Source organism: Cebus imitator, unplaced genomic scaffold (genome assembly GCF_001604975.1).
Source record: "Cebus imitator isolate Cc_AM_T3 unplaced genomic scaffold, Cebus_imitator-1.0 Scaffold30, whole genome shotgun sequence".
In the NCBI taxonomy this organism is placed as follows: Eukaryota; Metazoa; Chordata; class Mammalia; order Primates; family Cebidae; genus Cebus; species Cebus imitator.
Genome location: NW_016107345.1, coordinates 31,227 through 45,207, shown reverse-complemented (window position 1 = coordinate 45,207; position 13,981 = coordinate 31,227). Strand labels below are relative to the sequence as shown.

Here is a 13,981-nt window from a genome sequence, read left to right as displayed (position 1 = left end):
AGTTCCCAGGGGTGACCTAACAGCAATTACACTAATGATGTCAGTGGATTGAGCCAGGGCGAGGACCCTAATTATTCCTATTTCACGGATAAGGAAACCAGCTCAGAAGCATTAGGCAATCTGCCCAAGACTGTGCAGCAATGGTGTTGGATCTAGGCAGGAAACCAGGCACCAGAAGCTGTTGTCTAATTAATGTCATCCTCTCCCTAGGAAAGTGCAGCTCTTGGCCTGGTGGGCCAGTGGGGATTGTACCTTTTTGTTGTCGTTAACAAAGGAAAGCCATTCTGGTGACAGAAGAGGGAAGGGGAGCATCCCTACCCCCATTAGGCAAGGGAACTGCCTGCCGCCAGGCCCCCATCAGGCTGCTGGGGTGACAGCCGCGGGGGGAGGCAGGATGGCTGGCTGCGTCTGGCCCTGCCAGCGGCCTTACCTTGTTGGCCCACTCGACCCGCTCCACGTCTGGGAAGTGGATCTAGGAAAGAAGCCCCGAGGGGAAGTTAGACGTGAAGCCGTACACCCCCTGGGAACCAAGCAAGCCGGCCTGGCGGGTTCCCCGTTCCTCCCCTGCGTGCCTGACCCTTTCTCCCACCGCCTCCACATGGGTCACCAGCGCGCTCTCTGCACCCAGTCGGCGCCCATCCCTGGCAACTCAGAACCTGTCTTGCCCTCAAACAGCGCACCATCAGGTGGGGCAGGCAGCAAATAAACAGGCCACGAGCCAACGAGCTGGCACCGATTCTACAGTACAGCCCAGCTCCGAGGCGCGGCAGCACGTGCATGGGCGTTTCTGCACCTGCGGGGGCGTTTCTGGGCCTGCGGTGGTGGGCAGGACAGGCCTCCACGCCTGGAGGCCAAGGTAGGAGAGAGGACAGGGAAGGCAGGAGGAAAGGGAGGGCTGGAAACTGCCTGTTTGCACACACAAGTAAATCCCCACTCTTGGGGAAGCACAGAACCCAACCTGGACGCCCCAGGATAATACCCAGGGTATTCCTTACAAATTCCATCCCCTTATTCGTTTCAGTGATGCAATATGTAGTCTCTGTAGAAAAATTAGAAAATGTAAAAATCAACTAAGCAAAAAGAAAAAAATACTAGAGATTTCTACCACCCAGTGATAAGCACTTAGCTTGATGTTTTCATGGACAACTAAGGAGTGAGGTGCTGTGGGGCGGCCCTCCCAAGCCTCCTCCCTTCCCCTTAGGCCCTTCCTATAGTCACATAGCTTCCAACTATGGGGTCACAATCCCTAGCTACTCCAGCTCCACTTGCTGGGGGAACTGCAGTGCGGGAAGCCGGAACAGTGGAAGGCGGGTGGAGTAGTGGCAGGACGGTCCTGTTGGCTGACATGGGCATGACATAATTCTGAGAGTGCTTGGCCCCTCCAGGAGTCTCAGTCTCTGCCTCTGTCTGCTGAGCTGCTCATTCCCCCAGGGGTTTTCTTACAGAGAAGTAGGTGTACACACGGACAGGGTACCTGCACAAAACACTCATCACCAAGATGGCAGCCACGGCCATCACCATGGCTATGTCCCAAGTCCCCTGAGCAAGAGGCTGGCTTGGGGTCAGATTCAGAGTGGGCCTGGGACCACCCACGGTGGGGAAAGGTGCTGCCCTCCCTATCCGGAAGCTCAGAAGGGCCATTGTCCTGGGACTGAGTAGACGGGCCCCTGCAGCTCACACACCTACCAAGTGCTAGGTGCTGAGCCAGCCTTGGGGTTGCCCTAAAGACTCACACACATGCCCTGGCCTACGGCACCGGCCCAGGATCACAGCCATTCCCAAAGCAGGGCAAAGAGCAATTCAATTCTCCTACTACAGCTGTGAACAGCCTTGATTGGTCAGAGGAGTCCAGTGCTTCTGAGACTCTTGGGACACTATACTATTCTTCCAGCCTCAGTTTCCCTTGCTCTGGGCAGTGGCCTATACTAACTCAGAGGAATTGATATTTCCAGGTAAGTAAGAGATAACACAGCCTGGTTCCCAGAGGTGCAGCTGGCAGAGGAGATCGATGGGGGGAGGAATTGTGGGGAGAGTGGGCAGGAGCTCAGATCAGCCCATCCAGCTCAGCGTGGGTGATGCCACCTGCTCAGCACACATTCTCTGCAGCCACCCTGGGTCAGGTCCCAGCTGGACACCAGGCAAATGGAAGGCGAGACTCTTCCATTGCTTCCTATTACACTGCTCAGTAAATAAAGGAAAAACTCCTGCACATGGGCCCAGAGAGGGGACCCAGCTCAAGTGTGGGAAGAGGGAACAGCGGAAGGTGGGTGGAGTAGTGGAGGGACTGTCCCGTTGGCTGACATGGCCTCATTGCCCACTCCCACTGGGCCCTTTAAATCCAACCACCTTTACCTTTTCTGTTCCTGCCGAAGGCCTGCATGTGCCATTCTGTATATCTGAAACAGTCTTTCCTACTTCCCTTTGATTCATTCATTCATCACTATCTTAGACTTCACTTGCAGGAAGCCCCTCTGGGTCTCCCAAGTTGGGGATAAGTGAGGCACCTGCTGGTTATCTATTGCAGCATTTAATATACTTTACTAGAGCTGCCTGGTCTTACTGCCTACCTCCCAACACTGGAAGCTCTAGGAGGACTGACTGAGCCTCACCCCCCATTAAAGCCTATTTCTAACATATGAAGGTCTCAATAAATACTTGTGGAATGAATGAATGAAGCACAGTTCTTGCCCTCAAGGAACTCACAGGCAGGCGATTAACAGATCACTCTGGTACAGGGTCAGTGCTGAGGTGGGAAGAGGGGGCATCCTCAGAGAAGCCTGCTGGCCTCACCAGTAGCTGTCCTCCTTCCAGCTCCGGCATCGTGCTACCCACCCCACACCCCTGGCCCAGGTGGTTTTGTGACTTCAGGAGCTGAGTAGTTCTGATCTCTGGATCCTGAAAAGCGATCCTGCTTGGTGGGTCCAACCCCAGCCACCCTTGGGAGTTGGTCAGATGAAGATTCCTCAGGCTGCCTCATGCCACTGAATCAGAGTGTATCAGGGTGGGGCTCGCCAACTTATTTTTCACAAGCTCCTGGTATGATGCTGGAGTTCAGTCAGGGTTGGGAATCAATAACCAGCCCACCCTTTGCCTCAGGGTGACCCACATGCATCTTGAAAACGTAGGAAGCAAGGCCAGGAGCTGTGGCTCATGCCTATAATCCCAGCACTTTAGGAGGCCAAGGCAGGTAGATCACTTAAGCCCAGGAGTTTGAGACCAGCCTGATCAACATGGCAAAACTCTATCTCTACTAAAAAATACAAAAATTAGCCGGGCATGGTGGCTCGTGCCTGTAATCCAAGCTCCTTAGAAGGCTGAGGCAGAAGAATCGCTTGAACCCTGGAGGCAGGGGTTGTAGTGAGTTGAGATCACACCATTGTACTGCAGCCTGGCATACAGAGTGAGTCTCCATCTCAAAAAAAAAAAAAAACCAAAGAAAAATAACACGTAGGCTGCAACAGAATGAGCAACGCCCACACTGGTGAAGCTGTCCTGGTCTCTCTCGATTACCCATGCCTGCATATGAAGCTCCTCACCAACAGGCTCCTTCACTGATGAGTCTGAACCCCCTGAAGAGAACAACAATTCAGTCCAAGAAAGTAAGAGACCGCAAGTCCCCTACCCTGCCTAGGGACCTCATCCTCAATGCTTTCCCATTTTGACATCAACAGATCAATCTATTTTTCCATTATAACTGGCCTTTTTTTGGAACTTGAAGAAATCTTGTCCCATCCCACATTCTCAAAGTTACCCTGGATTTTTATCTATTGGCTTTCACCGTTAGGTCTTTAATCTCTCTGGATTTTTTTTCATAGGGTGAGGCAAAGATATAATTTTGTCTCCCTCTATACTTTCACTAAAGCAGTTTTCTACCAACACATTAAAAAAAAATTCCATCTTTTTCCTTGACTTGTGAATCTACCACTCAAAAACTAGCTCTTCATATATACTTCGGTGTGTTTCTGGATTTACCATTCAGCTCCATCAGTCTGCCTGTTCCAGTACCAGTACCAGTTTACATCACTGTGTTTTTACCAAATGACCTGGGGTACGGCGATCCCCACTCCCATTTTTTTTTCTTGTTTCACTTTTGTTACCCAGGCTGGAGTGCAATGGTGCAATCTCGGCTCGCTGTAATCTCCGCCTCCCAGGTTCAAGTGATTCTCCAGCCTTAGCCTCCCGAGTAGCTGGGATTATAAGCACCTGCCACCACGCCTGGCTAATTTTTTCTATTTTTTGCAGAGACAGGTTTTCCCCATGTTGGCCAGGCTGATCTCGAACTCCTGACCTCAGGTGATCCTCCTGCCTTGGCCTCCCAAAGTGCTGGGATTACTGGCGTGAGCCACTGCACCTGGCCGATGAGTTCCCATTTGGCTTTTCTTTTTCACACTGACTTAAATAATAGTAGGTATTTATTGTTCTGAATTTTAGAATCAGCTTGTCAATCTACAAAAAAAAAAAAAAAAATCCTACTGTTTTTTTTTTTTTTTTGAGATAGAGTCTTGCACTGTCACCCAGGCTGGAGTACAGTGGTGCAATCTCTGCTCACTGCAACCTCTGCCTCCTGGATTCAAGCAATTCTCCTGCCTCAGCCTCCCGAGTAGCTGGGATTACAGGCACCTGCCACCACACCCAGCTAATTTTTTTGTATTTTTAGTAGAGACAGAGTTTCCCTGTGTTGGCTAGGCTGGTCTTGAACTCCTGCCTCGGCCTCCCAAAGTGCTGGGATTACAGGCATAAGTGACTGTGCCCAACCAATTGTTATATTTTTAAAGTTATAAGTTAACTTATGGGATAACTGACACTGTTAAATATTGCATTTGTCAACAGAATTTTCCTTTATTCACATTTTCTTCTATTCATATTTAGGATCATAAACTTTTCAACTCTTTTTCTATAAAAGTCCCGTATATTTTTTTGGTTGGATTGCTGTGTGGTATTGGCTTCGTTTTCTGAGCAGCTTTGCTGAATTTGTTAATAGTTCTAATTGTTCACGGATTCTCCCAGAACTCTTCCTTTTTCTTTGATCTAATTCTGTTGCTCTTTTATATTTTTAGAGTTGAGCTTCATGAGTTTGGGGTATATCATTTATTTTCCATTTTTCTTGTTTTGTAATAAATGAATTCAAAGGTATAAATTCCTCTAGTTTTTGACAATATTTTCGTTGCTATTCTGCTCTCAGTTTTTTTCTATTCCCGTTACGACTTCCTCTTAAATGAGTTTTTAAAATAGTCATGTTTTAAAATATCTAGACATGTGGGATTTCAATAGCTATTTCTGTTGTTTTCTAATAATAATTTCATTTCTTTGTGGCCTGAACAGTCTGTAGGATTGTCAATACATTGGAATATGTTGATAATACCTGTGGCCTAGTGCATGATTAATTTCCATGACTATTCCACGTGTGATCAGGTCATTAATCATAACCTCCTAATCTGCTTTATCCTTGCTTCATCTTTGCCGCTTCATTTATCATTTTCAGAAAGGGATGTGTTAAAAGTTTCCAAGCCCAACTGTTGATTTATCTACTTCCTCATGTCAATTGTTGATTTCTATCTCAAGTTTATATTATGTAGTACATATATGTCTGTGATTATCACAATTATTATTTGAGACAAGGTCTCACTATGTCAGCCAGGCTGGAGTGCAGTGGTGTGATCTTGGCTCACTGCGGCCTTGACCTCCCAGGTTCAAGCAATCCTGCCACCTCAGCCTCCTGAGTGCCTAGGACCCCAGGCGTGTACCACCACTCCTAGCTTTTGTGATTTTTTGGGTAGAGATGCGGTTAGGTCATGTTGCCCAGGCTGGTCTCAAACTCCTGGGCTCAAGCTATCCGCCTGCCTCGGTCTCCCTAATAGCTGAAACTACAGGCACATGCTACCATTCCCGGCTAACGTTTTACTTTCTTTGTAGAGATGGGGCTTTGCCATGTTGTCCATGTTGGTCTTGAACTCCTGGGCTCAAGCCATTCACCTGCCTCAGTCTCCCAGATCAGCGCTGGGATTACAGGTGTGAGCCACCACGCCTAGGCATGTAATTATTGCCCTTCACAAGCATACAACAACCTTCTTTGTCCGAGTTCTATTTTGTCTAATATGACAATTGCCACCTCAGCTTGCTTGTGCTTCAGACTTGCCCAGTTGTGTATTTCTCATCTTATTCTCAAACTTTTGGAGTTCATGTCATCTCATGTCATTTAATACTCACCTAATCCCTTGTCTGCCCCATTTTACAGATCAGGAAACTAAAGTTCAGAGAGGCTACATAATCACCAGCAGTGGAGTGCTAGAACTGAGACCCAAGCCTGGGTCTGTCTGACCACAAAGTCTGCTTTTCCACACCATCCACTTACCCCTCCTAAGAACACCTCACACAGCATTATGTGTGGTTTTATAGAAACCTCTTTTATAGAAAGTCTGCGATTTAGCAGGCGACTGCCCTTATGGGGCTTCAGCCCTGATTGGTAGGCCATGCCTTATTACTTACAAAGGGCATTCCATAAACACTTTCATTTGATGCTCCTACGACTCTATAAAGTGAACAGCAAAGATGTAATTATTCCCATTTTACAAATGAAGAGAGGCTCAGAGACTAGTTAGTACTTGCCAGGATTACCGATGTGATCAGAACCCAGATCTCACCTGCATACTATTGGAGCCCAACCCTCAAATCTTTGTCTCATCCATTTCCTCTCCCCCTCCTCCACCTGAAATGTCAGCATCTGAAGTCCATTCCTGTTTTTCTAAACTATGTCTTGTGCATTTAAAATTTCACCTCTGTAAACCTCAGCATTCTCATCTACGAGGTGGGTACAATACTGCCACCTTCACAGTTCCTGAGAAGACTCAGTGCATGGATGGTGCTCAGCGTCCTTCCTGGCTCAAAATAAGCGTTCAGGAAGTGGTAACTCTTGCTGGAAGTCAAACAGACCTGGGAGGTGCAGGCAGTCTGACCCCTTTGTCCTCAAGTGTATGCAAGTACAAGGTCACTTGGGCTATGTTTCCGGTTCTGCCTCACCCAGAGCCCAGCAAATTCTCTGCTGAGTTTCCTAGTGCCTCTGGCCACCACTGCAAGGGGAGAATAGAGAATGAGGAGGATACAACACCGTGCAAAGGCTGCAATGGAAGGAGGAACACAGCTGGCTGGTGTTGCCCTGGCCTTGCTGATTGGCCCAGGGATCTGTGTGGCTCAGATAAAAACAGCCACAGAGAGCTGGGCCCAGTGCCTGCCAGGCACCTGTGCGAAACTCTGCCCAATGGGGGCACTACGCCGAATCAGAGTCTCTGCCTTGTGTCTTTCCTCATTTGGGAAACAAAAGAGAGGGCTGAAAAATAAGATGGGTGGCTCACACTGGACTGAGCCCTAAAATCACTGAGCTTTTGTTGCAGTTCCCTACGAGGCTGGGAGTCTCTGGGACCAGCTGTCAGGGAGTCACCCACACCACCTTCTCGCCAGAATTTACACAGTTTACAACCCTCCAACCTCCCCATCTGAGGCCTCCCTAAACTAGCATACCTCTTAATGCTGTTAGTGTACTTGGCCGAAGCATTCCAGGCACAGTGAGCTAATATTTTAACGACAGTGTTTTTAGGCATTGTCAAGGAGTGGTGGTGATGAGGAGAAGTTAGAGGAAAAGATAAAGCAAACCACGTCTGAGTAGAATTCCATGCTAGACAGGCCACCGAAGAGGCCCACATCGATACTCCACCTTTAGGTGGTGATGTCTGTGTGTGTGGTTTTTTGTTTTGTTTTGTTTTTGAGATGGAGTTTTCCTCTATTGCCCAGGCTGGAGTGCAGTGGCACAACCTCAGCTCACTGCACCTCCACCTCCTGGGTTCAAGCGATTCTCCTGCCTCTGTCTCCTGAGTAGCTGGACAGGTGCGTGCCACCACACCCAGCTAGTTTTTTTCTATTTATAATAGAGATGGGGTTTCACCATATTGACCAGGCTGGTCTCAAACTCCTGACCTCAGGTGATCCACCCGCCTCAGCCTCCCAAAGTCCTGGGATTACAGGCATGAGGCACCACACCCAGCCACGTTCTTAAACCTTTAGGAAAAATGATTCCACAGCAGTAAGGAAATGGAGCCAGAATGGCAGCTGCCTCCCATCGGAGCCGAGGTTTTGGTGGGGTCCACACAAATGTGTCTGGGGTTGGGGTATGAGGCCTTGACAAGAGTTTGGGCCACCAGACCCTCTTGGGAGGTGGAGGGACTAAGGAGCTTCACTTAAAGGGCCTCCCTGTCACTCGGGGAATTCTGCCAACTCCCTTGAACGGGGTAGCAGCTCCTCCCACGGGAGCAGCCATGCAGTCACACAGACACAGAGAGATGCACAAACACAGGTATGTGAAAACACATGCAGACACACACACAACTACACAGACACATCCAGACTCACACACACGCACAAGTACACAGACACATCCGCAGACTCACACACATGCACAACTACACAGACACATCCGCAGACTCACACACATGGACAACTACACAGACACATCTGCAGACTCACACACATGCACAAAGACGCACACTGTTTCCTAAAAAAAAAAAAGCCTTTTGGCTCTTCCCTACTCCAAAGGGCATTCTAACAGACGTACACCCTTGCTAACTAACCGCTCAGAGGAGAGGAGATCCACTTACTCTGAGTGTCCTACAGAGATGTCCTACAAAAGCAGGTTGGCTCCTGTCTTCACAAGGTAGGCGGCTGCTCTGTGGCTGCCTGTTCAGTGGTTCCTGCCTTACAAGCAAAGTGGTCCTTCAGTTTCACTTTTCTCCAGATGCACAGCCTTTGTCCTTTTTTTCCTCTGTTCTCGGAAGGCAAACATTTGACCACTAAAACTACTTTTAAATCTTCCAACCCTTCTGCTTTAAATTACCCCATTCAGGTACTTTAAGGGAAACAACTGCTTTGCCAACTTGAAAATCTGTCTGGCACTGTTCTACAATCCACATGCTACTTAATACACGCAGCCAGCAAACTGGCCTAAAGCAGCTGGACCCAGCAGAACTGAGCGGATGAAACTCCACTAGTCACAGTGATGAGAGCACTGATCACCCAACACTATCACTCTTTGCTAAGGAATAAGGGCTCAAAGCAGACTGGGGTGGGCCTGAGCTGTCCACAGAGTAGTTTTTAAATGGGGACCTAAGTGATGACGGTAAATTCAGAGAGTTCAATGATCCAGTCAGGGTTGGTAATTCCTAGAAATTAAAAAACTTATCTTCTTGCTTATCAAACTAGCAAAGGCCCCAAAAAGATAATATTCATTGCTGATAAGGCCACAGTGAATGGGCAAAAGTGTCTTTAAAATCTTCATAAGCGTCTAGGAATCCATACTAACTAAATTGAGAAATGTGGACTAAGATTTACACAGCAGGCATTCACTTAGCATTCATTCAGCAGGTTTCTATTGAGTCCTTACTAGGTACTGGGCATTGAGCTAGCAGCCGAAGCTACAGATATGTACAAGAAACATACCTTATCTTAAAAGAACTTTCAGCTTGGAAGAAAAGCCATAAAAACAGGTAGGTTACAAATCAGTATGGGAAGCAGAGTGACAGACACATGCTCAGAGCTCTGTAGGAGACAAAGAAGAGTCCTGGGGGTGGAGCCTGAGCTTGGACTTGAAGGATGAGTCACAGAATCTTGATGGGGAGACCAGAGAGAGAAACTGTGGACAGACAGGGGAATCCACCACCTATCTCCGCTAGCCATGTGACCCGGAAAACTTCAAAATAACCAAAATAATCAAGGCTAGAGAAACAATTACATAACTTGTGGTATATTTATATTAAGGATATGATCATCCTTAGAAGTGTTTTTGGAGAATGTTTGTAATATAATGTTAAGAACATAAAAAATAAGAAAAAGGGTATACATTTTTAAAAAACTGTTTTCATATATTTTCTATGTAAAGGAAGTACACCCAAACATACTGCATCTCTGGGTGGAGGGAGTGTAAAATGCTTATCCTAATTTTAACTTTTAGGCCATTTCCAAATATTCTCCAATGAGAAAGTTTGCTTTTATGACAAGAAAAAACACATTTTTAGACAGTTTATAACCAGTGATGTTAAAAAGTAAATACAACATGGGCAAAGGAATAGAGTGGGTGATTCTGGGGTCTTGAAACATCCTATAGCCTAGAGAATTTCCCTGGCTTTTTACTCTGAGTATTTCCAGGGCTCCTGACACACTGGCATGGGGCTTCTCAGCCACCCTCCCGCAGAGACAGGGCTTATGCAACCTCGGCTCGGCACCCCTCTGTGGCCTGAGGAAATCAAGTCTCGTATCCTTAGTTTGAAATACAGAGCTCCTTTAAAAAAAAAAAAAAAAAGTTGCTTTGTCCCTTTAATAATTCTCAATGGGGCAGAAAAACATCTTAAATCCCTCTTCAGTCTTTGCAGTAGAGGAGGAGGAAGAAAAGGAAATCACTTGCCTCAAGCACATGTGAGCACTTTTGTGCTACAAGCTCTAGGTTCCCAGAGACTTAGAAATCCCTGAACTCTGGCAGGAGTGCTAGCGGGGAGGAGCAAGGCAGACCAGGTCTCAGCTCCTGCTCCTAGAGGTAGCTGTGTTGCGGCCCTCCCAGGTCTTCAGGGGGCAGCTCATACCTCCCAGAGCCCCCTCCCCAAAGTCACCAGAGACATTCCCACAGAAGTGCCAGCTCCGCCTGCTATCAAGGATCTGGGCCAGGAGCCAGTGGAAGCTGGTGACCATCTCTCCCCAGCTTCTTGCCCACTGGAGAGGGAGCTGCAACACAGGAGAACAGGGCCTGTCCCTACTTGTAGCCCTGATCCTCATCTCCCATGTGACCTCTCAGTTACTCAAGCCCTCAGGCCCCTGGCTGAGAAAAGGTTGCCTGGACACTCTGTCCCAGAAAGATTCAGTCCCTTGTAAATGAAGCAATAAGTAGTCTAATGTGAGCTCACGTATCACACATTGTTGTCCCAGAATCTGCTCATCCCATGATTCAATCATGAGCTCAACTGACCTAACCTGTGAAAGACTGTGGGCCAAGTCCCTAACTCCCTACCACAGCCAGCAATACCACAGTGCCTCTTCCACCAAAAAGGCTTCCTGGGCCACTTCCAGCCAAGGATAGACTCCCTCCCCCATGCTTTCTCGGAACCTCAGACTGCCACCTCAGAGAACTGATCACACTGCATCAGAAGAGGCTGCCCTGGCGGGTCTGAATCTCCATCTAGATCATGAGTTCCTCAAGGGCAGGGCCATGTGTCACTCATGCCTATGGCCTCCACTGCCCCGCCTGCAGCCCTGTGCCTGACACACTGCAAGCTCTCCATAAATGCTTGCTGAGTGAGTATAGGAATGAACACATGGATGCCTAGGATCCCTCTGTTGGGCTTGGAGGAAAGAGGGCCCACACTCTGTCACTCACATTGCCCAATCCTGGCCCAGGACATAAGTCCATGAACCATCATTAAGACATGGGGCAGAAACCCAAAAGCATGACTAAAGTCAATCTGCCTCTTTCTTCCTGAGGACAGGCCTGATGCCAAGCCATTTGAATAACTTCACGGGGCTGCAGGGACCTCAAGGGTAAGAAGTCTCCCCAAGTCCAAGCAGCCCCCAGCCAGTCCTGAGGTACAAAATCAGGTTCCGTGGCCCCGGCTGCAAGCATTAGGCTTTGGATCTAATCTGAGAGTGCCCAGGCTAGCTCAGAGCTGTCACTGAATTAACGTCCTCTAATTAACTGACGTATCTCAGGACAGACTGGGAGAGCCTGGGCTCCAGCCACAGAAAGAATGTCAAGCTCTCAGCACTAGGTAAGCAGAGCACTCAGCCCTTGGCTGTCTGCCTGAAGGACTGGCAGGGAAGTTTGGAGTGGGCAATCCCAGTGACATTGCTCTGTGTCTTGGAATGCCCATCGCTTTGTGTGAACGGCTCACCTTTTCCACTGGTGCTTGCTTCTGCCGGCAGCCCCAGAGTGCACCTGGTTGGACAGGGACAGGGATGGAAGGCGGGGAGTGGGGCCCTGTGGGGTATGTGGCACTAGAGAAAAGCTGACTCAGGACTGGTTAATGACGGCAGACCCTACGGCTCCGAAGACTCTAGAGAACACCTCCTAAAATGTCATTATTTTCAGAGAAATCAGAGGCAAGAAAAGGGGGCTTCTCAAGATCCCTCTGTGAACAACTCCAATGATCCCACCATTTCACATCACAACTGCCTCACCAGCGGACACACAAGGGTTAACTGCCCCTCACAAAGCCGCAAACTGATGTAACTGATTGCTACCAGCTGAAAGGAGCACCAGCCTGGCTAGAAACCACAGATAGACAAAATGCAAAGTTTCCCACAGCTCTTTCTGCTCTGTACATGGCCTTGGGCTATTTTCCTACTACCAGCTCTCATTCCCCCAACCCTGAGCAAGGTGAAGATTTCGAACTTCGCTCCTCACAGGGGCCCAGTCATGGCCAGGGTAAATCAATATCTGATAAGCAACCCAATCATTCCAGTTGAAACACTGATCAATGGCTGAATGAATAAATGGAAATTCACAGGTCAGTAAAGAGCTGATCCATGCACAAATCCAGGAGTGAAAGCTGCCGAGCTTCATGCAGGGGCCCCTATGGGGGGAGGGGGGCAGGGAAGGAAAGTAGCAAAGTCACCCTGAGAAGGGTCTTAGGAGCCCAAAGCATGAGGGATGGGCTCTGAAGATCAGAAGGCAGCTCTAGCATGAGCAGCACAGCTGGGACTCTGAGAACCCACAGGGGCAGGCTCCGGGGAGAGCTGGGGTGAAGGGGGTTCCACAGAAGTGCTCTGCGAGTTCCTTCTGCTCGCTTCACTCCTTGACAGTCATCCAAATGCTGGAAAGCCCAGCTTGCCACTGGGACACTGGGCAGTAATTTCATATTAGGAAACAGTAGATAGGAAGCCAGGGAAACTGAGGAACGTAAAGGGACAGCCCCCACCACGTATTTGCTTGTTTCTGGCTCTGTGACTCCCACAACCAGGTGTGGAAACAGAGGTTTTGTAGTTTGAAAGGCCTACAACTAAATAAGGGCTCCGTGCTTGTCACTGTGCTATACACAGTTCCCACCCAACAAGTACAGCTGACTGAGGACGCTCTTAATCCCTTCAAAAATACATCTAAAACTGTGTCAGACGATCATACACATGTAAACATGCAGCCTCTTGAACCCTCTGTTCAAGGTGAGCTGCAGGGGCCACCCTGCCTTCTTCCCCATGTGATCAGGACACCTTCACAAGGCAAAGGGGATCCACAGGCTCTTCCCTCCGGGCCTCTTCTAGTAAGGTAAATTATTCCTTCAAGCTGTATCTCCCATGGCCAGGGACCTGGAGGGGAAGCAGGAGTGTCTGAAGTGTGACTAGAAATCAGACATCAGGGCCAAAATGACTCTCAAAGACCATCCAATACAACCTCCTTTAAAGGCTAGGAAACGGGTTCAGCCAAGGAAAGCAATTCCTATGATCACCTGGAGGCAGCAGCTTGGAGCAAAATGTTGAGAAGGATTCTAAGACCAAGCAGGAAAGATGGGTGTGACTGAGGACTGGCTGGTGATGACTGCTATGGATGGCAGGGGGAGGGATGGCATCCCCGCCTCCGCTCAGCCAGGCCTTGGCCTCCACCCCTTCATAGGGAGCTGGTGCAAATTAGAAAAAGATGCCCCTTCCAGGCAGCATATAGCTTGACAAGCAGCAGGTGGGCGGATATCCATCCCTCCCCACCAGGGGCTAGAGTACAGGGCCAGCTCACATATGCAAGGCACACCTGAGCGTGGTGTCCTTGAGGTAGGAGGCCCTTGAGTTATTCAACTTTTCTTCAGGCCCCCTCTATTGATTTGTCATCTGTTAACATAGAAATATTTCTTGATACCAAAGGAGGTCATAAGCATTCATTCTCTCTTTCATGCAGAGAAATCAGTTCTTAAGAGGGAAGGCATGCTAAAAGGTCGGCAGGTGATAAAGTGACGCATTTATCCGTGCC

The 13,981-nt window shown here is 48.6% G+C and overlaps 1 protein-coding gene across 6 annotated transcripts in view; it reads right to left on the bottom strand.

Moving 5' to 3' along the window:
• ESYT3 (extended synaptotagmin 3) overlaps nucleotides 1-13,981 on the bottom strand; it is a 64,877-nt gene that overhangs the window by 47,313 nt on the left and 3,583 nt on the right. For all 6 annotated transcript variants that reach the window (XM_037736815.1, XM_017523677.2, XM_017523680.2 and 3 more), the window contains exon 2: nucleotides 431-472. In XM_037736815.1, coding sequence (XP_037592743.1) covers nucleotides 431-472 — 42 coding nt within the window. The remainder of the gene's footprint in view (nucleotides 1-430; nucleotides 473-13,981) is intronic.